This window comes from Fukomys damarensis, unplaced genomic scaffold (genome assembly GCF_012274545.1).
Source record: "Fukomys damarensis isolate Sample0158 unplaced genomic scaffold, DMR_v1.0_HiC HiC_scaffold_26, whole genome shotgun sequence".
Taxonomy (NCBI): domain Eukaryota; kingdom Metazoa; phylum Chordata; class Mammalia; order Rodentia; family Bathyergidae; genus Fukomys; species Fukomys damarensis.
Window position 1 is genome coordinate 2948645 of NW_022900938.1, and position 27597 is coordinate 2976241.

The 27597-nt window shown below is 44.1% G+C and overlaps 2 protein-coding genes across 3 annotated transcripts; one reads left to right on the forward strand and one right to left on the reverse strand.

Annotated features, from left to right (window-relative positions):
* Positions 1–316: 316 nt before the first annotated feature.
* On the forward strand, positions 317–9354 carry Hspd1 (heat shock protein family D (Hsp60) member 1). Its single transcript, XM_010631966.3, has 11 exons — positions 317–526; positions 2775–3027; positions 3409–3491; positions 4236–4331; positions 4723–4816; positions 5011–5179; positions 6719–6818; positions 7286–7531; positions 8175–8349; positions 8596–8774; positions 8865–9354. The coding sequence occupies exons 1-11, from the start codon at positions 332–334 to the stop codon at positions 9015–9017; spliced, it is 1743 nt and encodes a 580-aa protein (XP_010630268.1). The 5' UTR covers positions 317–331; the 3' UTR covers positions 9018–9354.
* On the reverse strand, positions 807–27597 carry Coq10b (coenzyme Q10B). Of its 2 annotated transcripts, none has more exons than XM_019208651.2 (4): positions 27452–27597; positions 20540–20732; positions 17881–17982; positions 807–884 (listed from the first exon to the last, which is right to left on the reverse strand). In XM_019208651.2, the coding sequence occupies exons 1-4, from the start codon at positions 27574–27576 to the stop codon at positions 828–830; spliced, it is 477 nt and encodes a 158-aa protein (XP_019064196.1). In that variant the 5' UTR covers positions 27577–27597; the 3' UTR covers positions 807–827. The 2 variants fall into 2 exon arrangements, with proteins under 2 accessions (XP_019064196.1, XP_019064195.1); XM_019208650.2 differs by lacking the exon at positions 807–884 and adding an exon at positions 14799–16160.

Consider the following 27597-nt stretch of genomic DNA (forward strand, 5'->3'; position numbering starts at 1 on the left):
GTCGCTGCGGCTCCGCTTGACCTTGCTCGGGGCGCTCGGGCCGCGCGGAGAGCTGCGCCCCGCGGAGTCCCTGCGGACGCTGCACCCCTGGAACTGCGTTCCGGTGCTCTCAGGCCACCTTCCCCTGCCTCTATTCCCCCGGGTGCTTCTGGGGTGGCTTGTGCTCCGGAACGTTTCCGTGCTGACGGGTTAACCGGGCGGGCGGAGGAGCTGGTGTCCCCGCTGGGAGTGGCCCCTCCTCTGTCCTGCGCGGGGACTGAGGACCCCGCGATCGAGGTCCCCGGACGGGGAATGGGGACACGTGTGCGCTGCGACACGCGGCGGTGCGATCATGGCTTCCTTCCCCTCAGAAATGCTCCGGCTACCCGCGGTCCTCCGCCAGGCAAGGCCAGTGTCCCGGGCGCTGGCCCCGCAGCTCACTCGAGCTTATGCCAAAGACGTGAAATTCGGTGCGGACGCCCGCGCCCTCATGCTTCAGGGTGTAGACCTCCTGGCCGACGCTGTCGCCGTTACAATGGGGCCAAAGGTACCAGTGCTTTCATAATTACATATTAACTAAGGAATAACGAGGGGCTTTGTTTTGCGATGCTGGGGATTGAACCCAAGGCTTTGAACGTACTAATCCAGCACTACCACTGGGCTACACCCTGGGGAGGAACATCGTGCAAGTGGTCACACTCAACTATGGACCGATCCTCAGGCACCCACTTACAGATGGCTTTGGGTTTGGCTTTGCTTAGATTTGATGGTCTTGAAATTTGAGCTGCTTCGTGTTTTTGAAAATTTATTTTTGAAGTGTGTGATGTAATCAGGTGGTAACTCATAGCTCAAGGTGTATTCTTAGTTTTTCTTCTTCTGTTATTTCTTGGACCCTTTCCCAGTACCTGTGCCGGGCATAGAACAAATAGATTAATGTAGGATAAAGCTTAAAGAGTGTCTATAGGTGTTAATTTTTTGTTTTTCACTTACAGTAGATGGTAAATATACTAACGTAAAATTTTGGTTTTTCTTTTGGTAGCACTACTGGGGATTGAATCTGGGGCCTGTGTACATTATTAGGCAAGGATTCTACACTGAATTCCCAGCTCAATTTCTGTTTTTCGGTGTACTTGTGAGTGGCATTGAGTGCATTTGTGTTCTTACAGCCCTCACCACCATGTTCTCCAGAACTTCTTTCATCTGCACTTGGAAAACAGCATTCTATTGTGAAACAAGCATCCGATTTGCCTTCTTACACACACTAATTTCACTCCATGTTGTCCTGCCTTTTTTCTGTTCCAAGGTGTAGTTCAAATTGTCATTTAATAGGGAGGAGTAATACTTCCAGGTTTGCTTTTTGTTGTTGGAAACAAAGTCTCACTGTGTAGCCCAGGCTGGTCTGTGAAGGTGGTTAAGTCAAGTGATGCTTCATTTCAAATTGAAGGTAATTAAAGTATCAGTGATCCAAAGAACAGTCTAGGGCTGGGGACTTAGCTCAGTGGTCCTGCCACCTGCCTCGCACACGCAAGGTCCAGAATTCAATCCCCAGTACCCTCCCCAAAAAAGTCTAAAATACGTGGGCTATTTGTACAACTCAGGAACAGATTTGGGTACAAATCTAAAAGACCCCAGTGCAAATTTTGCTGTGTTTTAAGTCTTATATTGAGAGAATCTAGGGGAGAAAATCACTTTTTTGGGGGGGGAGACAAGCTCTTGTTCAGGTTGGCTTTGAATCCACTCTGTCCCCCAAGGCAAGCCTTGAATTCTTGGCAATCCTCCTGCCTCAGCCTCCTGTGTGCTAGGATTACGGTCATATGCCACCACACGCTGCAGTCATACTGTTTCTGCCATAGTGGTTAGTATTTTGATAAGTAAATTATTTATTCATGATACTAGGGATTGAACCTGGGCCTTTTGTTCTGCACTACATCTCCAGCCCCTTTTTTGAGACAGTCACTCAGTTGCTCAGGCTTTCAAACTTGTGATCGTCCAGCCTCATTCTCCCAGAGTAAATTTTAGAGCAAATTCCATTATCATCAAAAACAACAGGCACCATTCAAAACAAGTATATACAATAGGAAGAATGCTTTGGAATTTTCTGGTATGTTATCTTGGACATTGTTTAGTGTACGATTGCCATTTCCTAAGATACCTAATTCAGTGTCGTGCTCTTGGCAGAGAAACAGGTCATTTTGTCTGTGGACAAAAAATATTGATGAACTTGCTCTTGAGATTCATCTTGCAGGACTGATGAAAACATTATAAGCTGGGCCTCGTGGTATGGACCTATAATTGCAGCATCTTGGGAGGCAGAGGCAGGAGTATTACAAGTTCAAAATTGAAATTCATGTTGCAGGATTGATAAGAAAATTTAGTGCCAGGTGTGGTGGTGAATGCCTGTAATCCCAGTACTCCGGCACTCAGAAGGCTGGCTGAGGCAGGAGGATTGCCCTGAGCTTGAGGCCAGCCTGAACTACATAAGGAGACCTTGTCTTTTAAAAAAACAAACAAACAACTAAACTGTGCTGCCTAGTGGCCAGCCCACACCTGTAATCTCACTCAGTATGGGGGAAGCAGAGGCAAGAGGGTTACAAATTGAACATCAGTTTAGGCACTTTATTGACTGAGCAAGACATTGTCTCAAAAATAAAAAAAGGAGCTGGAATGCAGCTCAGTGCTAAGGCCAAGGGAGCAGTCACTAGTACCGTGGGTGAGGGATGCAGCTTGTGTTATTACTGAAGGCTCTTCTTGAATCCTTGAAGTGAGATCCTGATGCTTTTCCTCCACAATTATAGGGAAGAACAGTGATCATTGAACAGAGTTGGGGGAGTCCCAAAGTAACAAAAGATGGAGTGACGGTTGCAAAGTCAATTGATTTAAAAGATAAATACAAAAATATTGGGGCTAAACTTGTTCAAGATGTTGCCAACAACACAAACGAAGAGGCAGGAGACGGCACCACCACTGCGACTGTGCTAGCGCGCTCCATTGCCAAGGAAGGCTTTGAGAAGATCAGCAAAGGCGCGAACCCCGTGGAAATCAGGAGAGGTAGGAGCGTTTCTTCATGTGCACTATAGCCATGAGAAAATCGTGGTGCCTTTTATTGAAAGTAAGGGTGTTGTCTGTTTTGGTCCTTTTTTGTGTTATTTAACAAAGGTGAGAAGTGTGGTGCTTCCTATTGGGGAATTCAGAATAGCTTACGTAGAAGTGCAGAGTGGTGAGATTTAACCATGCACGTCCACCTTCTCGCGGTCCAGTGCTCAGGCTGCTTGTGGTATGGACATCACTGCTGTCTCCCTCCGTGTGTTAGGAAGAGCACAGGCACAGCAGCTGTGTGTTTGCTTAATGTTAAGTATCCTGAATGGAAACTTGTACTTCACATGGGGATCATGAGAAAAAGCATTGTGATAATGTGACTTCTTGAACTAGGTGTGATGTTAGCTGTTGATGCTGTGATTGCTGAACTTAAGAAACAGTCTAAACCTGTGACAACCCCCGAAGAAATTGCTCAGGTAAGGACTTTTTTTTTTAAAGTAAATTAATAGCCCTGTGATTGTTTCTTTATCACACACTAATGTCAGAATAGTGCTGTCCAGTCACTGACTTGGGAACATTTTTCTTGATAGCATTGACAAAGAATTTGGTGGCCATAACTTGGAATTTTTGAGGCAGGGTCTTGCTGTGCATCTCCGGCTAGCCTTGAACTTGTGATGCTCCTGTCAGCCTTTTGACAGGAGCATCACATGACAGGGATTACAGGCATGTTCTACTACACTCACCTCGTAGTTTGTATTTTAACAAGTTGTCATTTTCAGGCTGCGAGGATATAAATAGTGGTGTGTGTGTGTGTGTGTGTGTTCGTGGGGCTTGTGCATGCTGGACAAGCTCTCTATGGCTGAGTTCAACCCTCAGCCTGAAAGTGCAGACTTGTCATCGGTTTATGATGTCACCACACCTGCTAAGGGAAAGTAAAGGTGTCAGCTTTATTTACTTCCTCCCCCAAATGTAGGCAGATCATGGACTGAGGTAGAATTGGTGGGTTGAGGTGTGGCTCAATGAAGAGTGTTTGCCCCCATGCACAGGCCCTGGGTTCAGTCTCTGGCACCACAGAAAAAGAACTGAACTAGAGGTTAAAATTGTTGCACTCTAATCATAAACACTCCCCCATGTCCATTATAAATTTACTAGGAACGGGGAAGGGAGTTGTGGGAACTGGCTTCACTATTTAATCTGGAAGAGTTACTTAACTGTTTCAGGTTGCTACAATTTCTGCAAATGGAGACAAAGAAATTGGCAACATCATATCTGATGCAATGAAGAAAGTCGGAAGGAAGGGCGTCATCACAGTGAAGGCAAGTGTGTGGTTGTGTTCCCCACGCTGCTTCACAAGCCAGGTTGCAGCCTGTGCCACCTCGCCCCCAGTGTGCCCAGCCCAACGGCTGGTAAGGGCCTTCTGATGAGTCTCGCCAGGGGTGGGAAACTCAGGCCGGTGTGACTTGGTAGCCTTGGCTGCCTGGAGTGAGTCTACTCACACAGTACCATCTACTCTAATGGGAGAAACATTCAAATAGGCACTTTCGAACATTTTTCAAGAAGTGGAGTTCAATGCTTTGAGGCAGTTGCATATTTTTCCTGAATCTCTCATCCTCTTGCGGGGAGGAGGCTGTCTTTATTATTAATCTGGTCTAGAATTCCAGGTTTTGTGTATTTTCCATGAAATCCTCATTTTTTGGCTTTTTGTAGGATGGAAAAACCTTGAATGATGAATTGGAAATTATTGAAGGCATGAAGTTTGATCGAGGTTATATTTCTCCGTACTTTATTAATACATCAAAAGGTAAAAGCAAATCAGTAACTGAGAATTTTAGGATACATTATTTTGTTCATACAAACCTTAGTGACATGCCTCTAAAAATGGATTCATAAATTTCCAAAAGTTATGTACAATAAAGAGGAAAACACTTAAGGTGTTTTAGAACTTCATTTAGCTTTTCACTTAAGTACGTTGTATTCATTTCCTCAATATTGCAGGCCAGAAGTGTGAATTCCAGGATGCCTACATTCTACTGAGTGAGAAGAAGATTTCTAGCGTCCAGTCCATTGTACCTGCTCTTGAAATCGCCAATGCTCACCGAAAGCCCTTGGTCATAATTGCTGAGGATGTTGATGGAGAAGCTCTCAGTACCCTGGTTTTGAACAGGTAATAGTTTGCGTTTCTAATGCAAAACAGAATTATACAGTATTGCTCTTACACAGCTAAAAGACAACCAACAATGTGGGAAAAAAGTTACCAGCTGCTCCTCAGACAAAGGATTACTATCTAGAATATATAAAGAACTCAAAATAAATCAGGCCCCCCAAATATAAAGACCCAGTTCAAAAATGGGCATCTGAAATGAACAGACGTTCCTCGGACAAAGAAGTAAGAGCAGCAAATCAATATATGAAACAGTGTTTGACATCACTGGTCATACACTATTGCTCTTTGAAATCTATGTCCCAGACTCCCACATTGGATCCATGTGTTTGTATCTTAGAGTGGTAGTGTATAATAAACATGTTCCATGAATCCTTGTGTTTCAGTTAAAGGTAGGCTATTAAGTGTGACTGCCTTGTTATCTAAGCTTTGAAAGGGATGTGGCTGAGTTTCTTTACCAAAGGAAAATCTAGGGATGTGGGTCAGTGGTAGAACATTTGCCCGGCATTTATTTATTTTTTTGGATACTTGGGTCCCTGTACTTGCGAGGCAGGCGGTGGCACCACTGAGCTAAATCCTCAGCCCAAGAAATTACTTTTTAGAATGTAATTTTGAGTGGAACAGGTAGGTGCCATCCTAAACACTTGAGGTCTAAGTATACTTAGTGGTTCTTTTATATTAACTGCCTAATAAATGGCATGAAATAGAGAAATTAGCACTCAGTCTAAAATCAGGTCTCTTTGCTTATTTTTATTTAAATCCTGTCTTGGTTTTCTGACACTGGGTCTCACGATGTCATTCAGGCTGGTCTTAGACTCACTATGGAGCCCAGACTGGCCTTGAACTCAGGGTGATCCTCGGTGCTAAAATTATAAGCATGTGCCACCACACCCAGCACTTCTTCTGATTTTTAATTTGGCTTGTTAGTAAATAGACCAGCTCTGTTGCAGTTTGGAATTTTCCTCTTACAGGGTGCTCTCAGGTGGACACTTCTTGATTGTATATTCCATAAAGTTTCAAGTTACTATAAAAGTACTGTCAACTTTGAGTAACACTTGCATAGGGAGAACTCAGTGTCCCTCGTTCAAACTTAAGGATGATTTTAAGTGGAACCCATAGAGTAGATGTTTACTAGAAGACTAATATTTAATAATTACTGTTTTTCCATCACTCACAAAACAGTTGTCAGTTTACCCTGTAATTTGTTGGGATTGGTCTTGGCTGTTGCATAGAATGTAAGACCAGCAGTTTGTCACATTCTAACAGTAGAGATGAGTAGAAAATACCCCTTATTTGCTGGGGATGTAGAACAGTGGCAACTCACCCGCCTTGCAAGTGCATGGTCCTGAATTCCATCCCTGGTACCAAGAAAAGCAAATAGCCCTTATTTGTCTTAATGTGTCCAGAAGTTGTTAGGGAGTAAAAAAGGGTACAAGTCTAGAATGTCTTGGTAGCTCCACTACTAAGCAAGTGTTTTCTTTTGGGGATTGAATTTGGGACCTTGTGCTTATAGAGCAAGCTAAATTCAACTGTTCTTCACAGGCTAAAGGTTGGTCTCCAGGTTGTCGCAGTCAAAGCTCCAGGGTTCGGTGACAATAGGAAGAATCAGCTGAAAGACATGGCTATTGCTACTGGTGGTGCAGTAAGTAAAATGGCTCCTGGATGTTAGGTACTTGGGACTCAAGTGTACGGCAAAAAGTACACTTTGACAAGCAGTGGTACTGTGAATACTACTAGATATTTGGGAAGTGGGATTAGATTAAGGTCCCTCTTATGTTTTAACTTGCCTTGCATCTGGCCAAAAGGCTGTTTGTCTTCAATTCTGAAAGAATATGATAGGACAGAGAACTTAAGAGAGGCGTGTGGTCTTATGCTGATTTTACCAGTAAGTGTGGTCTTGGGGGTTTGGTTTCTCAAAACTGGTACTAATGGCAGGGTTGTGATAGTGAGGTGTTAGAAATGCAGTGGATGACTGTGAGATGAATCATGTTATGGTCTAGCAATAGCCTTGTGTCTCTTATTTCAAAGAAACAATATTTCTGGTTGACTTTTTGTCAAAACATCTGCAATATATGTTAAGAAACTGATTCATTTTAAACATTTTTGTAGGTCTTTGGAGAGGAGGGGTTGACCCTAAATCTTGAAGATGTTCAGGCCCATGACTTAGGAAAAGTTGGAGAGGTCATTGTGACCAAAGATGATGCCATGCTTTTGAAAGGCAAAGGTGACAAAGCACAAATTGAAAAACGTATTCAAGAAATCGTTGAGCAATTAGAAATCACCACCAGTGAATACGAGAAGGAGAAACTGAATGAGCGACTGGCAAAGCTTTCAGATGGAGTGGCTGTGCTGAAGGTAGGCTCGTGAACTAGGCGAACCTCAGAGTCCTTTTGCTTCTGTGGCCTTTCCTGATGATGACTGAACAGATTATCTGAAGAAGTAACTTCATGGAAATTTTCATTATGGCTTCTTAACTAAAATGTTTATGTGTGACCAAACCCAGGGAGGCCTTCCTTGTACATAGTAATAAGGGCTCTACCACCTGTTGCTTTCTTAAATTGGTTGAACCAATTTCAGGGCAGCTATTATAGAAAACATGTTTGTGAGACTTAGGACCTGAGTTAGGTCTCCTAGGTGAGAACTACACTCACCCACATCCATTGCTGTTGAGTGGTGCAGTCACAACAGATGGGCAGCCTGTTTTCTTTAGGATTGCTTTTTATGTAAACAAGGTGGTTGGTTTGGTTGATTTGGTTTGGTTTGGTTTTTAACTGAGAAACCCAGGGGTACTCTGCTACTGAGCTGTATCTCCACCCCTTATTTGTTTTTGAGATGACATCTTACTGAGTTGCCCAGGCCAACCTCAAACTTGCAGTCCTGCCTTGGCCCCCCAGGTAGCACCACATGCCTGGCATTCACTGCTTTTTTAAGTGGATTTGTTGGCAGTTGGTGTACTTACAGGGAGAGGCCATACTAACTGGAGCTTTTTCATCTCCAGGTAGGAGGGACAAGTGATGTCGAGGTGAATGAGAAGAAAGACAGGGTCACAGATGCCCTCAATGCTACGAGGGCGGCTGTGGAAGAAGGCATTGTGCTGGGGGGTGGCTGTGCCCTGCTTCGGTGCATTCCCGCCCTGGATGCCTTAACTCCTGCTAATGAAGATCAGAAAATTGGTAAGGAAAAGTGACCTTTCAGACAGGTCTATGGTGGCCTGATTGTGTCTTTTTGTAATAGCAGCAGATTGCAATTTCCTGAATACCAAAAGTTGGATAGTGAAAAATCAATGCTGGTGCCAGAGCTGACACAGGGAACCGATCTTGGCTGTGTTATAACTGGATTTTCCTACATTAGTATCTTTATACTCAAGTTGTGTTGATTGCATATTGCAGAACTAAAGTTGCTGAAACTTTACTTCATAGGTATAGAAATTATTAAAAGAACACTGAAGATTCCTGCAATGACCATTGCTAAGAATGCAGGTGTGGAAGGGTCTCTGATAGTTGAAAAAATCCTGCAGAGTTCCTCTGAGGTTGGCTATGATGCTATGCTTGGAGACTTTGTGAATATGATAGAGAAGGGAATCATTGATCCAACAAAGGTAAACCATTGAACACTTTGTAAACATTCTTCTGGACCTTCTGAGACATGAAGTTGTCAGAGAAATAATGTTTCCTTACATCTTCTCTAGGTTGTAAGAACTGCTTTGCTGGACGCTGCAGGGGTGGCCTCTTTGTTAACAACAGCAGAAGTTGTGGTCACCGAAATCCCTAAGGAGGAGAAGGACCCTGCCATGGGCGCCATGGGCGGGATGGGGGGCGGGATGGGCGGTGGCATGTTCTAGCCTAGAGTAGCACTTGGCCCTTGCTGATGAACTGACAGGAAGCTCCACACAGGGTCCTCCCCAGGAACTGGAGAATTCAGATGAAGGAAATGAAGAGAAGGCTGGCTGATATAAGGGAATCACACGCCCATCATTGCTGGTTTCAGTTACAATATATAATGGTTTACTGCTGTCATTGTCCATGCCTACAGATAATTTATTTTGTATTTTTGAATACAAAAACATTTGTACATTCCTGAAACGGTGCCAGAGCCACGTACCAGTGTACTACTGCTTTCAACTTAATCACAGAGGCATTTCTACTACTATTCTGTTACAGTCAGGATTCTAGTGCTTGCCATCACAGATGAAAAGTTCAGAAGCAGCCTTTCTGTGGAGAGGAATAATTGTGTACAAAGTAGAGAAAATCAATTATGTGACAACCTTTGTGTAATAAAAATCTGTTTAAAGTTAGTGATCGCGTTAGCCTTGTCATGTGGAACTAGACAAGTGAGGATGCTGGCTGAGGAGCAGAGCCAGCATGGCAGAAATGACTGCAGCCATAGCACCTACTACAGACCAGGGGAGGTGGGCAATGAAAGAGGTTCAAGGAGCCGCTGTGCGCCCATTGGATTCAGCTCTGCCACTCCTTAGTACTGTCCACATGCAAGGGAAGGACTCGTACAGGCCCAGGACTACGATGGAAACGGGCTGGGTGTGCTAGTCTACTCTTCACTGAGCCACTCCACTTTGCTCAGCAGGAGCCTGGCCCTGCCCTGCCCACTGAGGGTCTATGGCCTGAGGGCTGCTTCCATCTGATCAGTTTCCATTTCTGTAAGGATATAGGTTGTGCCCCCTACATCACCCTGAAACCATTCCATCCCAGTCCTTGGGAAATCTGTCTTCTGGGAACCCAAGGCTGGAGAGACCTGGTTTAAGGAGAAATGGGTTGTGGCTCCATGCCCTTGGTCCCTATTGGATAACACTGTACTAAGCTGATGGTAGTGTGTACGCTGGTCTGAGAGGTGATGTGATGCCTTTAGTTTGACTTGATTATAACAGCATCTAGGAGAGTTTTTACTTAGTGAGGATGTAATCTTTGTGCACACTATAGCACGTAGACCTGCTCAGCATGGCCCTGGGCTGCTGCTGTGAGTTAGGCATTTAGGCAGAGGGTCTGTCTTACCTTGGAGTACACAGTTTGGACAGAGAGGGAAATATAGTCCATCACAGATGAAAACTTGGTGACCTACATCCAGCCTTGGTAATTTGCTTGGATTGGAAGCAAGACTGGGCAACAGAATCGAGGGAATGAAGTAAACGGTATGTTAACTGGCTTAGACTATAATTAATTACACTATAGAGTTGGTGGCAACAAACTTGTACAAAGGGTTGATGGAAATTCCAGGGAAGTGTTTTTGTGAAGTGGACACAACACTAGGTTATTGGAAGAAAGGAAAAGCATAAGGAACACCTGGGCTTCAGGACTTCTGGTTGCATTGGATCAGGGCGAGAAATAGAATACAATTACAGTACGAAGTGCTTGTCCTTGCTTAGCTCACAGGGACCTACACCTTAAAGGAGCAGGGTTATTTTGGGTCCAAGGCAGAAGGGCACAGTGGAGGGAAAGCTGCTCACCTAATAAGCTGGGAAGGGAGAAGAACCTACCAGGTCACCACAGTGACTCGTCTCATCCCGTCTGACCCTACCTCCTAACAGCAAGTCGGCTGGAAGCCTTCATGAGGCTCTGCATGACAGTTGCTGTGTCCATCACCAAATGAAGTACTTGCATTATTTTAACCCTCAATCCTGGGTTAGGAACTACGTAGCCCGTGCTACAGTTACACAACCACTGAAGGGGGTAGTAATGTACATAAAGTTTTGGAGCACAATTTCAACCAGTCTTTGACTCAAGGATTTGAGCTCTTAGCCAAGAGCAAGGTAGAAATTGCCCAGGATGTAGGCAAGTTGCAAGAAAACCTCTAAAAGCTGCAGCCGGAGAAATGAAAGTTTTCCTTTTTTAGTCTTAAAAAATAAAGTGCCCATGGTCACATATAACGTTGGAACCAGGACTAAAGCATGGGTCTAACTGAGCCAGGTTCTAAATCCGAATGCACATTTTGTCTAGAAAGTGATGGCAGAAATTTTGGAGAATAGGTCTATCAAGAATTAAAATGGTTGCCGGGCGTGGTGGCGCGCGCCTGTAATCCCAGCACTCAGGAGGGTGAGGCAGGAGGATGGTTGTGAGTTAGAGACCAACCTGAGCTACACAGTGAGTTCCAGGGCAGTCTGAACTACATAGTGAGACCCTGTCTCAAAAAAAATAAATAAAATTAAAATTAAAATGTAGCCAAGTGATGACGCACATCTGCAATCCAGCACTAGGGACTGGGGCAGGAGGACTGCACATTCAAGCCCAGCCTGGCTGACAGTGAAAATGAAAAGGGCTGGGTATGCACAGTGAGAAGGCCCTGGGGTTCTTCAATCCCCAGCGGGGAGCAGGGTAAACACCACTGACTGCAGGAGAGGAGGCAGGAATAGCAGATCCTTGAAACCCTGAGATAGTTCATGAAAATCCTCTGGGGAGTCACAACAAGTATGTCCGGGCCCCCATCAGATGCTGAACTGAGAACAAAAAGACCAGGGAATCGGCCTTCCTATGAAGGTAAGCAGAATGCACATGCCTACACTACATAGATCCTGTCTCAAAAAACAGTCTGAGAAAGTACTAGCCGAGGGGAAAGAGGCACTAAGTCAGATCCTGGTATTTCAGGAAAATAGGTGAGAAAATTTGACATTTCTGCCACAGCTGGACTGTGAATCAAGAGCAAGTTTAGGAAAAGGTCCTCCCACAGAAGCAGTTCCAGTGTGGTGACACCGCACAGTGGTCCCGTGTCTGAACACAGGTGCGAGAGCCGGCCAGGAGCATCCAGTAGCGGGGTCAGGAATAACCACGTCCTAAGGTGGCTTCAAGGCAGCAGACCTCATAGTTGCCTTGGAAGAAGCTACACTTCAAGAAGCTGCACTTGAGATTCGTGACTGTGAGGCTGACAGATCTGTAATTACTAGGAACAAACCAGACACAGACTAACACTGAGGCCTGTGCAAGAGATAAGCACTCATTTCCAGAAAAAGACTTCAAGTCACTGAATATTAAAATCTGTCACAAGACATAAGTATGGCAGGCGATAGTAAGCAAGGCTTCCTGATAAAAACAACTGATCCTAAGGGTCAAGGCTCTCCTTGGCTGTGCACCTCTTCAGTCAGCCAGGTCCTGAGCCTGGTCCATACCTCTCGTACCCAACAAGGTGTGAAGACTCCTCTGCAACCTTCAAGGAAACGGAGAGAGCAAGCACCTGCTGACCTGGGGTTGCCAGCCCATACCCCAGCACCATCAGAACGCTGTCCCTGGCAGTCAAGGACACATTCGGGCACTGACAAACACCCTTGCCCTACTCAGGGAGCTCCCAGGAGTTTGGCCTGGCATTTTGAGGGAGTAAGTCAAGGCAAGAAGTCAAGACTCAGGAAACCAGGAAGTCCCACAAAGGAAGGCAGAGGAAGAACCTCAGGTGCCATCAGGGTGGCATCCACAAGTCACTAGGACCTCCCCAGAGGCCACAGGAGGACAGGCTGTCATCTCCCCTAGCCAGGAGGGCTGGGCTGGAAGCCACAGGCTGGTTCCCAGCTCCTCGCAGCCCTTCCTCCTCGTGATGACAGATGAGCTGCCAGCCTGCTGTCCTGAACAATCAGGTATAGACAAGGAAAGCCACCTGTCTCCTGTCTCCTTCCACACAGTGAGAACATTTCTTAGGGTCTCTTCGCTTCCGCAGGACCCACACCACTCTCAAGAATTGATGCCTGGCATGGTGGCACACTCCTGCCATCCCAGTTACTTGGGAGGCTTAAGCAGGAGGGTGGATCACAAGTTTGAGGATATTCCAGGCAACTTAAAAGATGGACTCAAGAGTGCCGGGCTGGGATTTAGCTCAGTGGCGCCACGCCTGCCTCACAAGCACAAGGTCCAAGAGTGCTGAGGATGTAGCTCAGTACATAGTGTGCATGTGAGGCCCTAGCTGGGGAGGGAGGAAGAAGGAAGGAGAGGGCAGGCGGAGGGTGAGTTTATAATCCCAGCACTCGGGGGAGGGAAGGGGAGGTGGAGAAGGGAGGGAGTGAGAAAGCAGGGTCTTCTCCCCCATTCCACACAGTGCGCAGCTGCCAGGCTGGCCCAGACTGCCGCACGTGGGATGAAGCAGACGGCAGAGCTGGCAGCTGCGGGTTCACCATCTGTCTCTGTCACTTACTGCGACCTTGCCAGGTTACTTAACCTCGCTGCAGCCTGCTGACTACTGAGGAAACGGCAGAACAGGGCTGTACCTGCTCCCAGGGCTCTCACTTCGCGAGGCCAGGGAGTGGGGCTGTGAGGGTGCAGTCAGTACAAACCGAAAGGCCCAAAACCTGAGCTGAAACCTACTGGGCAGCCGTGAAACCCGAGCTCCACCACCCTGATCTAAGAGCGATTACACGGGCGGCAACAGGGCCCTCAGCAACCTTCAGGAAAGCCACCTCACAGGACCGCCTTCCGGGGGCCCTGAGCCCCTGGTGACACAGAACTGAGCCTCGGCCCAGGCTGAAGGGCCACGGCCTGGGCACCTGTCACAGCAGCCTCTCCCTGCCCAGCACAGGCTGAGCGCAGGGAGTGCCGGAGCTCAGTCAAACCTAGAAGGGACTCCCAGAGCTAGACCGGTCGGGCCAGGCGGCCAGGCTTAGGCCCGAGTCACAACTTCCTTAAAGGTCAGCACAGCCCAGTGAGCTGGGCGGATGAACCAACGTTGCACTGTCACTTTTCCTGTTTTTAAATTTTATTTGTGGTAGATTCTCACAATAGTTCAGGCTGGCCTTGAACTCCCTGCGATGCTTCTGCCTCAGCCTCCTGAGGTGAAAGGTGTGCACCACTATGCCTGGCTGTCCTGTCCTCCGCCTGTGCCTATCCTGAAGGCATCTGGGATTCGCACCAGGTCAGAGGGACTGTCAGATACAGTAACAGTCGAGGGTTCTTGAGTTCTCTACCAAAACGTCACCTCCCGACTATCGTAAGAACAGCCCAAGGACATCCCTGTGCCTCGGACTCAGGTTGACAGTGGCATTCCTAAGAGTGACAAGGCGTGAGTTCCTGTTCCCATCAAGAGTAGTGACATGGTACAGAGCCATTAACAAACTGCACTTAGAAGGCACAGCATCACTGGGCGTGGTGGCGCATGCCTGTAATCCCAGCCCTCAGGAGGCTGAGGCAGGACGATCGCTGTGAGTTTGAGACCAGCCTGGGCTACATAGTTCCAGATCAGTCTCAACTACATAGTGAGACCCTGTCTCAAAAACCAAAAAAAAAAAAAAAAAAAAAAAAAAAAAAAAAGATTCACGTTGTGGGCAGGTGGACACCTGGGCTCTTAAGAGGGCACACTGCCAGCTCTGTGGAAGCCACTGTGTGCACAGCCAGCACACATACATATGTATATGCGTGCATACATGGACATGCACTCAGGAACTCACCACTGAGGTCCCTCACGGATGCAGGAAATAAAGCTAACACCCAGAGGGCTGTGGGTATGGGGTTCAGGAGGGAAGAGGCCAACACTGATTCAGAGAAGACTGGATTCCACCCAGATTTGTCAAAATGTGTTTCCACAGAAGTGATTCTTTCTTCTTTTTCTTTTTTTTTTTTGAGACAGTTCTCACTATGTAGCCCAGGCCGGTCTCTCTCAAACTCACAGCGATCCTCCTGTCTCAGCTCCCCTGAGTGCTGGGATCACGGGCATGTGCCACCACACCCGGCTCTACAGAAGTGTTTTAAGGCACAAAATGCCGTGACACTTTACTTCCATCTAAGCACACACTCAACAATACAGGAAGATTTCAATAACCAAAGAAATTGTACCAAAAATAAACAAATTAGCTTTATTAAGTTACTACTTCAGTCCTTACATGATTTGTTTAGAAAACTTCAGTTTGGAATATATTATTGAAAGTGAGTACACACAATAAATAGGAAAGGGGCTGTGTGGTGCAGGAGGACAGTCACCAGCTTGTCCCTGTCACATGGCGTGAGCATCCCTGCGGACAGTCTGGCCAGAGCCCTGGGAGGCTGCCATCCCCCAAAGGGAGCTCCGCACTCTGACCTCTCAGAAACCAAAGCACACACCTCACTGTGCATCCACGAGCCAGCCTCACTGACCAACAGCACCAGGGAACCTTCATTAAGTTTTTACTTTGCAGTGCCAAGGATTGAACCCAGGGCCCTGAGGATTGAACCCTTCCCTGAACTAGGGAAGCACTGTAGCACTCAAATTTATTCAAGGCAGGGTCTCACTCAGGCGGTCATGCTGGCCTCAAACTTGTGATTGTCCTGCCTCAGCCTCCCAAATAGCTGGGATGACAAGTGTGCGCCACCATGCCCAGCTAAATCAAAATTTTTGCTTGAAATATGATTACTCATCCATCCTAAGCCATATGGCAGGCCTACAACAATAAGTTACACATATTCTGAATTTAATAACTTAAACATGATATGGTTAACATATACTATGTATGCCAACAAGCTTCTCACAGGGAAGGTGCTAATTAAAAGGTATTTTAAGCCAAGGATTTAGCTCAGTGGTTCCACTGTCTGCCTCAAAGGCGCAAGGATCCGAGTTCAATCCCTGGTACCAAGAACAAAACAAAACAAAGTACATTGCAAAAGGTATTTTAAACTACAGTGTAGTTCCTGCTCAGAATGGTGTCAGTATCGATAGCAGTGGTGGTGTCCCCCTTACTGCAAATGCAGAAGCTTGGAATCACACTTGATTGAATGAATACTTATGTACACGTGGGTCCATGTTCTATGTGTGAGTTCTCAGCGGAGCAGGCTGGGCTTAACAACTGCTCCCTGACTCCTCAAAGTGAAGCCCGAAAGCACTGCTCACAGGGACCGTGCAGGCGCAGGTGTGGCCGCCTGTCACCCTACGTGTGGTGCACCTGGTGCAGCATCAGCTCCCGTGGGATGCTTGTCTCCGGGCCATACAGCTTGCACGCTCTCCTTTCAAAGGCGGCCACCATCTGCTTCACCACCTCATCGAAAAACAGCGTGGCGAGCTGAGAGTGCAGAAGTGAACGGAACTCAAATGACACCTGTAAGGAAACGTGCACGGTATAGGAAGTGCTTTATTCTGTTGAATTTCACTTAGAGTTGGGCCCTCGCACGAGACCCGGACCTTTAAGGTATAATGGAGCAGCTCTGTCTAGCTGAGAGTTAGGCCCATCATGCATGGTAATCTTTTCTTTTCTTTTGTATTTCTTATTATGTAACCCCGGCTGGCCTCAAACTCACTAAGCAGCCCAGACTGTGATCTTTCTAACTCAGCCTGCCGTTACAGCACAGGCCTGTGCTACCGAGCCCAGCAATATCAGCAGAAATCTTGCTCACCACCTCAAGCACAACTGCTGCCACATTACGAGCGAAAGTGAACAGGCCACAAGCCCCTGCCCCCACGTGGAGGCTACAGAGGCCTCGCTGAGCTGCATTCACAGCTGCGTCTTCTGAGTGCACTCGGGGGCCGTCACACCCCACACAGGCGCAGCGGAGGGGCAGATGTTGCAGCATCTGTCCCTTTAGAAGACCTGTGCGCCTGCATACAAGTGCAGCACCCTGAGGGACATGGCCAGGCAGCTAAATGCTACAGCTTCAAAAAACCCAAACAACCAAAAAATCAGCTGACTTTTGTTTTTTCTGTAGTACTGAGGATTGGACCTAGCGTCTTCACACTGAGCTGTACCCACAGCCCTTTCTAAATTTTATATCTTAAGACAGACACTCACCAAGTTGCCCAGGCCAGGCAATTTGAGATCATCTTGCCTCAGCCTCCTAAAGTGCTGGGATTACAGGGGTGTGTCACCACGCCTGGCTCAAGAAATTGTATTTTAAGGACCAAATATCCTCTAAATTTTAAAATGTTTTAATTTTTCATCCTTTTCTGGGGATTCTGGGGACCAAACCCAGGGTCTTCACTGAGCTACACCCCAAGCCCTTTTCATTTGGATACTTCATTTTTATAACAAGGTTGCAAAAACAGTATAAAGAATTCCCATGCATCCATCACCCAGATTTTCCTATTTTAATGTTTTATATAACCACAATACAACTGTTAAAAATCAAGAATCAACAGAGGGAATCACTCTTAGGTAATAATGCTGGTATCTAGTTTATAGAGACCTGCAGACCCCCAGCTGTCCTACTCATGTCCACTACTTTTTAAATTTATTTGTACTTATGGCAGGACCACTGCCTTAAGTTGGAGGCCAGCCTGGACTATAAAGTAAGATCCTGTCTCAAAAAAACCAAAACACGAAAAATTACCACCATCCCCTAAAATTCAATGCCTGAGTTATAAGCACAGAGAACAACTTTTTTTTTCTGGTTTTTTTTTTTTTTTTGGATCAGGGATAACATTTTATTTTTTTGGTTCCAGGGATTGAACTCGGGTCCTTGTGCTTTCGGGGCAGGTGGTGACACCACTGAGCCAAATGCCCAGTAATAATTTATTTTTTAAAAGGTGTCTTTCAATATCTCTAGGCATAAAAAATAATTATAGCTAGCACCTGTGTTCTAAAAAAATGGGTTACTACTTTAGCAGCTCCACTTTTTGTTTGTTTGTTTGTTTTGTTTTGTTTTTTGAGACAGGGTCTCACTATGTAGTTCAGACTGCTCTGAAACTCACTATGTAGCCCAGGCTGGTCTTGAACTGGCAGCAATCCTCCTGCCTCAGCCTCCCGAGTGCTGGGATTATAGGTGTGTGCCACCACACCTGGCTCAGCAGCTTCACTTTCTATGTGACACAAATGAGAGACTTACTGAAAAATCCAGTGTGCAAGTTCTTGGGTAGCCAGGAAGGCCCGGGCTGAAACGCCAAATCGTCTCCAAATGTTTGAAAAGTCTCCCATCCGTGCAGGATGCCTGGAAGACAGTAAAACGACTACGATTAACACCCCAGTCCTGGCAGGAATCCAACATCACTGAGGCTTTCATCCTTGAACCTCAATTACTATACAGGCCACAGCATAACAGGTGAAGAGATCCAACAGCCTGACACTATGAGCAGACCTCTACCAAGGCAAGCCATGCTGGGGTTCAGCTGCTCACACCAAGCTGCACTTCCCAAGTACTGGGACTGCAGGTGTACACTGCCACCCCAGGCTCAGTGGCTCCTTTTCAGCTCTTCGCAGGCCTATCCTGAGACTAATAAAAGCCTTTTTCTTTGCTATCTCGCTCTCAAGGGTTTAGGAAATCCTTCCCCTTGGCTGTAGCCACTGCACACAGACAAGCAAAATAAGGACTTGCATAGGCCAACTCTTTCCTCTAAGAAAAGAGATCACTTTTCTTTCCTAACCCTGGCCTCAGCATAAGCAGCACGCCACAGAACATGCCAGAGCACACAGCTGTGGGAAGTACCGTCGGTACAGTCCTGAAACATGAGATGTACAGCAGCGCCTGCCCATTAAGGAGTGACTGTGAGTGCGTGCGTGTGCATGTGTGTGTAGGGGTGCTCACCAGGGAGGAGGGAGGGAAAGTGGGTGGGTCTGTTTACAGTATAAGAGGTCATCTTTATCCTGCACGTGAAAGAAGCCAGAGAAACTAAACAAAGCTGGCGTATATGGCTAGTATGTTTTAGAATTTAGAAGCAGCATCATAAACTAAGAGCTCAGTCGTGTGTGTGTGTGTGTGTGTGTGTGTGTGATTTTATTTTTTTGGTACCAGTGATTGAACTCACGACCTTATGCTTGAGAAGCAGGTGTAGTACCACTGAGCTAAATCCCCTGCCTAAGAACTCAGTTCTAAGAGCTTGAATGGTAACAGAATGAGGTCAGAGAACGCAAAACATTTTTAAGATTATGGTTTCAAGCAGACCAACTCAGTCTTGGTTCTGTGACCTGGGCAGGGTATCCCCTCTTCTAGCCTTCATTTGCTCCATAAGGTGGAAAGTAACACCCAAACCTCCTAGGTTTAGGCCTAACATGGGGCCCAAAGCCTTGTGGGTCTGGGAGGTGCTATGGCTGACTTGTGTTAGCGGGCAGGGCCTGGCCTGGCAGCCATGCGGCTGGAAGGGTCTGCCTCCCTAGACACTCTCCATTCCATCTGCCTTGGAATGAGCAGCTCTCCTCTGTCCTGCTGCTCTGCATGCCATCCTGTCTCGCAGCCAGCCAGCCAAGATGAGCCTCCTTTAAACTGTGGGTGTCGGCTATGGCTGAGGCATTTGGAGCTCAGGAGTTCAAGCACAGCCCAGGCAACATAGGGAGATCCATTTCAAATTAAAATTTAAAAAGTCAGGTGTGGTGACAGACACCTGCAACCCCAGCACTCAGGGAGGCTGCAGCAGGATGATCGCTGTGAGTTCACAGCGCTGTGACTACATAGTGAGATCAAGGCCAGCCTGAACTACAACAAAACCCTGCCTCAAAAAAAGAAGAAAGGGCTGGGGATTTAGCTCAGTGGTTCTGGCGCCTGCCTCGCAAGCACAAGAGCCCGAGTTCAATCCTCAGTACCAAAAAGAAGAAGAAAAAAATCTATCGGCAAATAGGTGAAAATATGTGTAATAATGTCAAAGCCCAGAGCACAGCACAGCCTTTTACAAGCAGTTAGTTTGAAGAGTGACAGCTGAGACTGAAGAGGCTGAGCTTTGCACTCATGTGTCTGAGGAAGAGCCTGTCTGCCCCCAGAGCTGGCAAAGCCCAACGATGCTATCACTGAATCCTGTGCACTCAGAGTGCAGCTTGGCTTTGACTACTAAGCCCAGGCCACTGTTAAGGAATTCTCCATGAATTCTTGCTTTCTGTGGGGAGCCTGCACATTTCTTCCAGATGTGCGCCCTCCTCTGACGAGCACAGGATGACTAACGTCACAAAGCTGGCTGTCAGTACCTGTTACATGCGGACGTTGCCCATATCGCCACACTCAGGTCCTCCCTTCATTATTTTGGTGGTATTAGGGATTTAACCCTGAGCCCCACACATGCTGGGCAAGTACTACCACTAGACTACATCCTCAGCCCTTTATTTTTTGAGACAGAGTCTCACTAAGTTGCCAGGCTGGCCAGCTTGTGATCTTGCATTGCTGAACTTGCAATCATCCTGCCTCAGCCTCTCTACTAGCTGGAATTTCAGGGGGACCACCACTCCCAACCCTTCTTTAACTTTCAAAAAATGTGGTTATTAAACAAATTCATTTTTACCCCAGTGGTAAAACATTTAATTTATTTTCTAAAATTAGTACAAGTATTAAACACTTCTCTCCTGTGGGCCAGATGATCTTTCCTAATTCAGTTGTCCTCAACAGAAGGAAAGAAAGAATGCTACTATTGCATAAAGTAACACAAGAGACATGATAGATGGGTTTTTTTCCCTCTTTTTCCTACTAGTAAAAAGATATCTTCATAAGCTTTTTACATGTTACAGTATGTAATTCATTTGATATAACTAATATTGAAGATTATAACAAAACCCAGAAGAACTATTACCTTTACCAAATGCGGTCTGACCAAGGTTACTACTGAGGTGTATCGCTCCAGCACAGGTGGAAAGCCGATTTCTAAGCGAGTTTTACAATATCCAGATCTCCTTGATATTATATCTGACTTTTTGCACCAAGGAACAAAATGCTTGTAATCCTCCATTCCCGATACCACATCATACATTTCCTGCATTGAATATCTTTAAAAAGAGATATGAAGGGGGTTAACATCTAGTTATATGAGACATATATGTCAGACAGAATAGAATAAAACTTATTCATGCTTCCCTCTGCACCTATGTCAGATTGCACTCTGGAAGACTACAAAGAAATACAGACAGTGAAACAAATCAGAACAGACACACACTGCAGAGATCACAATTTGACAGCTCACGAGGAAATTTATCCTGTAGTTGTGGTTTTTACATTTTCACTCCTGCACTTAAAAATGGAGAATTTATATTTTTTAAAACTTTAAAAACCAAAGGTCTTGCAGTCATAGGTTCACACCTCCATGTAACAATCAGGTAAAGTTAAGTGTGGTGATGTACTCCTGTAATCCCAGCACTCAAGGAGGCTGAGGCAGGAGGATCACAAGTTCCAGTCCACCCCATGTGACTTAGCAAGATGATGTCTTAAAAAAGTAAAGAAATAAAATAAAGGTATACGGATTTAGCTGAGTGCAAAGGTCCTAGGTTCAACTCCCAGTTTTTTGGTTTTTTTTTTTTTTTTTTTTTTTTTTTTTTTTTTTTTTTTTTGTTGTTGTTGTTTTGAGACAGGGTCTCACTGTGTAGTTGAGACTGACCTGGAACGCACTATGTAGCCCAGGCTGGTCTCGAACTCAAGTGATCCTCCTGCCTCAGCCTCCCGAGTGCTGGGATTACAGGTGTGCACCACCACACCCAGCTTCAACCCCCCAGTTCTGCACAAAAGAAAACTGGGTGTGGGCCAGGGATTTAGCTCAGTGGTTCCCTGCCTGTCACACAAGCGCAAGGACCCAAATTCAATCACTGGTACCAAAAAAAAAAAAAAATTTGTTGAGTTGACTAACAATTTCTTACTTTTAGCCAGCAATTTTACTTTCAGCAATTTAATATTTAAAAATACTACCATTGGCTGGGGATTTAGCTCAGTGGTACTGCCACCTATCTTCTAAGCGTAAGGTCCAGAGTTCCATCCCCGGTACCAAAAAACAAAAAAACTACCATATTAATGCAAAAGATGTTCACTTTAATACTGATTGTGAGAGAAGAAACGGAAGCAATCTACATGTCTGTTAACAAACAGATATTAATAAAAGTTTAACAAATCGTAGTGAAAGATTTATGTCGAACTCTATACTGACTACTGAAGTTAGGTCGACTGAACTTGGGTCCTTGAGTTTGTGAGGCAGGCAGCGGAACCACTGAACTAAAATCTCCAGCCTGGTCAAATATATGTATTTTTTATTGTTTTGGGTTTTTTTTTTCTGCTACCAGTGATCAAACTCAGGACCTTGTGCTTGGAAGTCAGGTGGTAGAACCACTGAGCTAAATCCCTGGCCCTCAAATATATATTTTAAGGCAAAGACATTTACAGTACCTTGTTAATGAACAAAGCAGAAAGCAAAGCAGAGTATATATGACTCTTAAGAAAGTGTTATGTATACATTAGTTTCTTCCTGAAAATAATACTGACAAGAGAACATCCATAGCATTTAAAATATCCAGAAGGTTACATATTAAACAATAATCAGTTAACTCAGGAACAGAAGGGTAATGGTAGACTAACTCCTTAGTCTATATGCGTCCATAGTAATTGTTTATCTATATGCATGCACTACTGCTCTTATTTTTGTATGTGTTAAATTCCTCGACACTGAATCTTTTTCCCTGATACTGAGGATGAAACCAGGGCCTTAAACATGCTAAGCATCATAACCCTCCCTTCTATTCCCCTCCCCTTCTCCCTTAGTCTGTTCCACTTGTCTATGAAGTCTCCCTTCTTTCATATCATAATTTTTAGATTCTACATATTAGGGAGAATATCTGTCATTGAGTATAGCTTATTTTGTTCAACATGTCTGTTTAGTCCATTTACCTACTTATTGAACAGGCTATTTGATGTTTTGGTGTTAACATTTTTGAATTTTTCTTTTTTTGGAGACAGGGTCTTGCTATATAGTCCAGACTGGTTTTGAACTATGTAGCCCAGGTGATCCTCCTGCCTCAGCCTCCTGACGGCTGGGATTATTGGCACAAGCCACCAAGTCTGAGTGTTTATATATCCTAGAGGATAATCTGTTGGAAGATACTTGGCAGAGATTTTCCCCCATTCTGCTGGCTGCTTCTTTACTGTTAGTTCATCCCTTGATATGTATAAACTTTAATTTGATATCGTCTCATTATAATGATTCTTATGCTATGAGTCTTAGTCTCTGCCTGTGTCTATGACTTGAAGTGTTTGCCCCATGTCTTCTTTTAGCATATTAAAAGTTTCAGGTCTCAAACACAGGTCTGTGATCCATTTTTGATTTTTGCTCAGCTGAGGTGAGAAACAAGGATTTGATTTATCCAATTTTCCTAGAGACATTTGTTAATCAGATTCTTTTCTCCAACACATATTTTTCTCAAACATATTGCAGCTGCAGGGGTGTCTGCATCCTTTATTATGCTCCATTGGTCTATATGTCTATCTGTGTGCCAGCATGCTGTTACTATGGCTTTACAATATGAACTCAGGGACTGTGAACTGAATTGAGGGATTGTGATTCCTCTAGCTTTGCTCTTTTTGCTCAAGTCCACTTTAGTTTATTCTGGGTCTTCTGTGTTTCAATACGATAAGTATTATTTTTCCTAGTTCTGTGAATGATGTCATTAGTATTTTGATGGGGATTGCATTGAATCTGTAGACTGTTTATGGTAATAAGGCCATTTTTACAATACAGTTCTCTTACCTAGATTGATCCCTAGGCTTTTGGGTTTTTTTTTAAAGCTACTATAAATGAAATTACCCTGATTTCTTTCTCAATTAGTCCACTGTTGGTATATAAAAAAGTTATTCATTTTCCTAATGCTGATTTTATATTCTGCTACTATTTATCTCCTCTAAGTCTTTCAGTACAGTCTTTAAGAACTCCTAGAGAGAGCCAGGGATTAAGCTCAGTGGTTCTGCCACCTGCCTAGCAAGTACAAGGTCCCACGTTCAATCTCCAGTACAAAAAAAAAAAAAAAAAAAAAAATCTCCTAGCGATAGGATTATATAGTCTGTAAAGAATCTAACTTTTTGCTTTCTTATTTGTATCCCGCCCCCAACTTTGGAGACAGGATTGCATGATGTAGTCCAGGCTGGCCTTGAACTTGTAGCACTTCTCCTGCTTCACCCTCCCCAGTGCTGGGATTATAGGGATGCACCACCATGCCTGGCCTCCCTTTCTTCTCTTGTTTAATTCATCTGGTTAAAATTTCAAGCAGTGTATTGACTTGGGAGTTGTGAAGAGAATCCTTGCCTCATCCTCACTTGAGAGGATCTCCCATGTTCAGATGATGCTGGCTGTGTGCCTGTCATATATGGTGTCTATTTTTCATATCTCATTTCTTTAGGGATTTATCATGAAGGGACATCATGCCATCAAAGGCCTTTCCTATGTCAGACAGGATGATCATGGGATTTTTATCCTGAATTCTATTTATATGGCATAGTACATTTCTTTACTTGCATACATTGAACCATCCTTGCATCCCAGAAATGAAAGCAACTTGATCAAGGTGTGTGATCTTTTTAATGTGTTGATAGATTTGGTTTGCAAGTATTTTATTGAAGACTTTTGTTGGTCTATAGTTTTCTTTGTTGCGTTCACGTCCAGTTTTAGCATCAGGGTGATAATGGGCTTATAGAGTGAGTTTGGAGGCTTTCTTTCGTTTCTATTTAATAGAACAGAGTGAAGAGCACTGGTGTTAGTTCTTCAAAGATTTAGTAAGATTCAGCAGTGAACTGGTCTGATCCTGAGCATTTCCTTCTTGAGAGACTTATTACTCTTTGAATTCACTTCAGTATTTGGTTACTGATCAGCTTAGGCTGTTTGTATCCACTTGCTTCAGTTTTTGGCAAGTTACATGTATCTGAGAATTTATCTGTTTCTTCTACATTCCCAAATTTATTAGAATATAGGTTTTTAAAGCAGTCCCTAATATCTTCTGGATTTCAGTGTTGTCTGTTATAATATGTCCCTTTTTCATCTCAAATTGTATTGATTTGGGTCTTTTTTTTCTTTATTTAGTTTGGCTAAAAGTGTTAATCTTTTTAATATCAATCTTGTTTGACAATCCCACGTATTGTTCTTTTAGTCTTTATCTTTTTTTTTTTTTTTTTTGGTACCGGGGATCAAACTCGGGTCCTTGTGCTTGCAAGGCAGGCAGTGGAACCACTGAGCTAAATCCCCGGCCCTAGTCTCTATCTTATTAACTTCAGCTCTGATCTTTATTATTTCTTTCCTCTTGTTGGTCTGGCTTCAGTTTGTTCTTGTTTTTCTGGAACCCTGAAGTTCATCATTAGGTTATTTGAGAACACTCTAATTTCTTTATGTGAGTGCTTATACGTATGAGCTTCCCTCTTAGAAATGCCTTTGCTGTATCCTAAAGATTTTGTTTTCCAGTTTCATCTGATTCTAGGAATTCTTAAATTGTCTTCCTGGATTTCAATGACCACTAATTATCTAAAGTGTTGTTCAATCTTCATGTATTTGTATAGTTCCTGTGGCTTCTTTTGCTGTTGATTTCTAGCTGTATTCCATTAGGATCTGATAAGATACAAATACTACTATAATTTTTTTTTCTTCTTCTTTTTTCTTTGATACTGGGGATTGAACTCAGGACCTTGCATTTGCAAGACAAGCATGGCACCACTGAGCTAAATCTTCAACAATACTACTTGAATTTTAAAAAAGGAAAATAGACTATTCTAGAACACAATGAAAGGAAATCTTCTATTCCTTTTGTATTTTTTGTTTGTTTTTGAGACAGGGTCTTGCTATGTATAGCTCAGGGTGGCCTTGAACTCACTATGTAGCCCAGGCTGGCCTTGAACTCACCCTCCTGCCTCAGCCACCTGTGTGCTGGGATTACAGGCATGTATCACCACACCCAGGTTTTATTCTTTTTATGATTTAGTATAAAAGAAAAGCCTAATAAAAGAGCAGAAAAACAAAAGCTTATAGACCAACATCAACTAGTCAGTACTGATACAAATACTGGAAGAAAAACAGCAGCAAATAGAATCAAACAACGTATTTTTTAAAAGTATCAATCAAAACCAACTTATTTAGGAATATATGGATGATTTAACACTAAGAATCTTATTCTTTTAACAGTATTAATAGACAAAAAAGAAAAAACTATGATTCAACATTCCCATTAAAGAACACAAAAATTTTGAAAATATTAGACAAAACATTAAATATGAGCATGACATACAAAGCATATCTGCTAAAAATAATAGCTACATTTATCAACTGGCAGGTGGTATGAATGCTAAACAGAAGAATCAATTCAGAATTCAGTAAGGTGACCAATTATGAATTATATAGAAATCAACCCCCTTCCTATACTATACAGAACTGGGAAGAAAATACTAGCATAGAAATGCAAAATACCAGGCTGGGGATGCAAATTATATATATATTTTGTGTGTGTGTGTTTTTTTTTTAGTTTTTTGAGACAGGGTCTCACTATGTAGTTGAGACTGACCGGGAACTCACTATGTAGCCCAGGTTGGTCTCGAACTCATAACAGTCCTCCTGTCTCAGCCTCCCGAGTGCTGTGATTAAGGGCGTGCACCACCACACCCAGTGCAAATTATATATTAAACAAGATTTACCTCAAAGTGATATGGTAAACAATTTCATGAGACCCTGTCTAAATAAATAAAGGTAAGGAGCTAGGTGTGGTAGTGCATGCCTGTAATCCCAGCACTTCACAGGAGGATCACCACAAGTTTAAGGCCAGCCTGGGCTATACAGAGTGAGTTCAAGACTATCCTGCACTACAAAGAGAAACTTTGTCTCAAAAACCAAACCCTAACAATTAAAGGCAAGGATGGATGCAGCTTAGCGTGAAAGCCCTGGGTACTAGGAAAAAAAAAAGGAAGATGGGGCCAGGGATTTGGTTCAGTGGCTCCATCGCCTGCCTGGCAAGCTCAAGGGCCTGAGTTTGATCCCAGTACCAAAAAATAAAAAATAAAAAAAGGAAGATGTTTTTGGAATATGACAGAATTTGGGCCTTTCTATGTATATGAATTAATCTTTATAATCATGAAAAGAACACTATATAAAAATGCAGGTCACAGCCTGGCGTGGTGGCGCACGCCTGTAATCCCAGCACTGGGGAGGCTGAGGCAGAAGGATCGCTGTGAATTCTAAACCAGCCTGGGCTACAAAGTGAGTTCAAGGTCAGTCTCAACTACATAGTGAGACCCTATTTCAAAAAACAACAACCAAAAAATGCAGGTCAGCAGCTGGGGATTTAGCTCAGTAGTGCTATCGCCTGCCTCACAAGTGCAAGGTCCTGCGTTTGATTCCGAATTAAAAAAAAAAAAAAAAAAAAAAAACGCAGGTCATATTCAGGCATGTGGTATACACCTGTAATCTCAGCACTTGTGAGGTTGAGGCAGAGGATCACCACAAGTTTGAGGCCTGCCTGTACTACATAGCAAGACACTGTCTCAAAAGCAAAAAAAGAAAATTCAGGTCATAAACAAATTATTTCCTTTATGTGTCAAGGTTTAAATCTATCTATAAAGTACTATATTTATAAAATAGTAAGGGGTATGGAAAGAACAACCAACAAAAAGAACTGTTTAGTAAGAAAATAATCCAGAAAGGGCATAATTCTCTACAAAATACTGTGAACGTGCTTATTCAGTGGAATTATTTTTATATACAAACCCGATAATTCTTCTCTCCGAATAGTCTTTTCTTTTGTTTATTAATGGTGCAGTGATTTTGAAGAAAGTTCTTGCATGTCTCTCCTTAGGCAAAACTGAGGTATGCAGTGGGAGAGTTCTGCTCATCAGTATACCACAGGAAGCTAA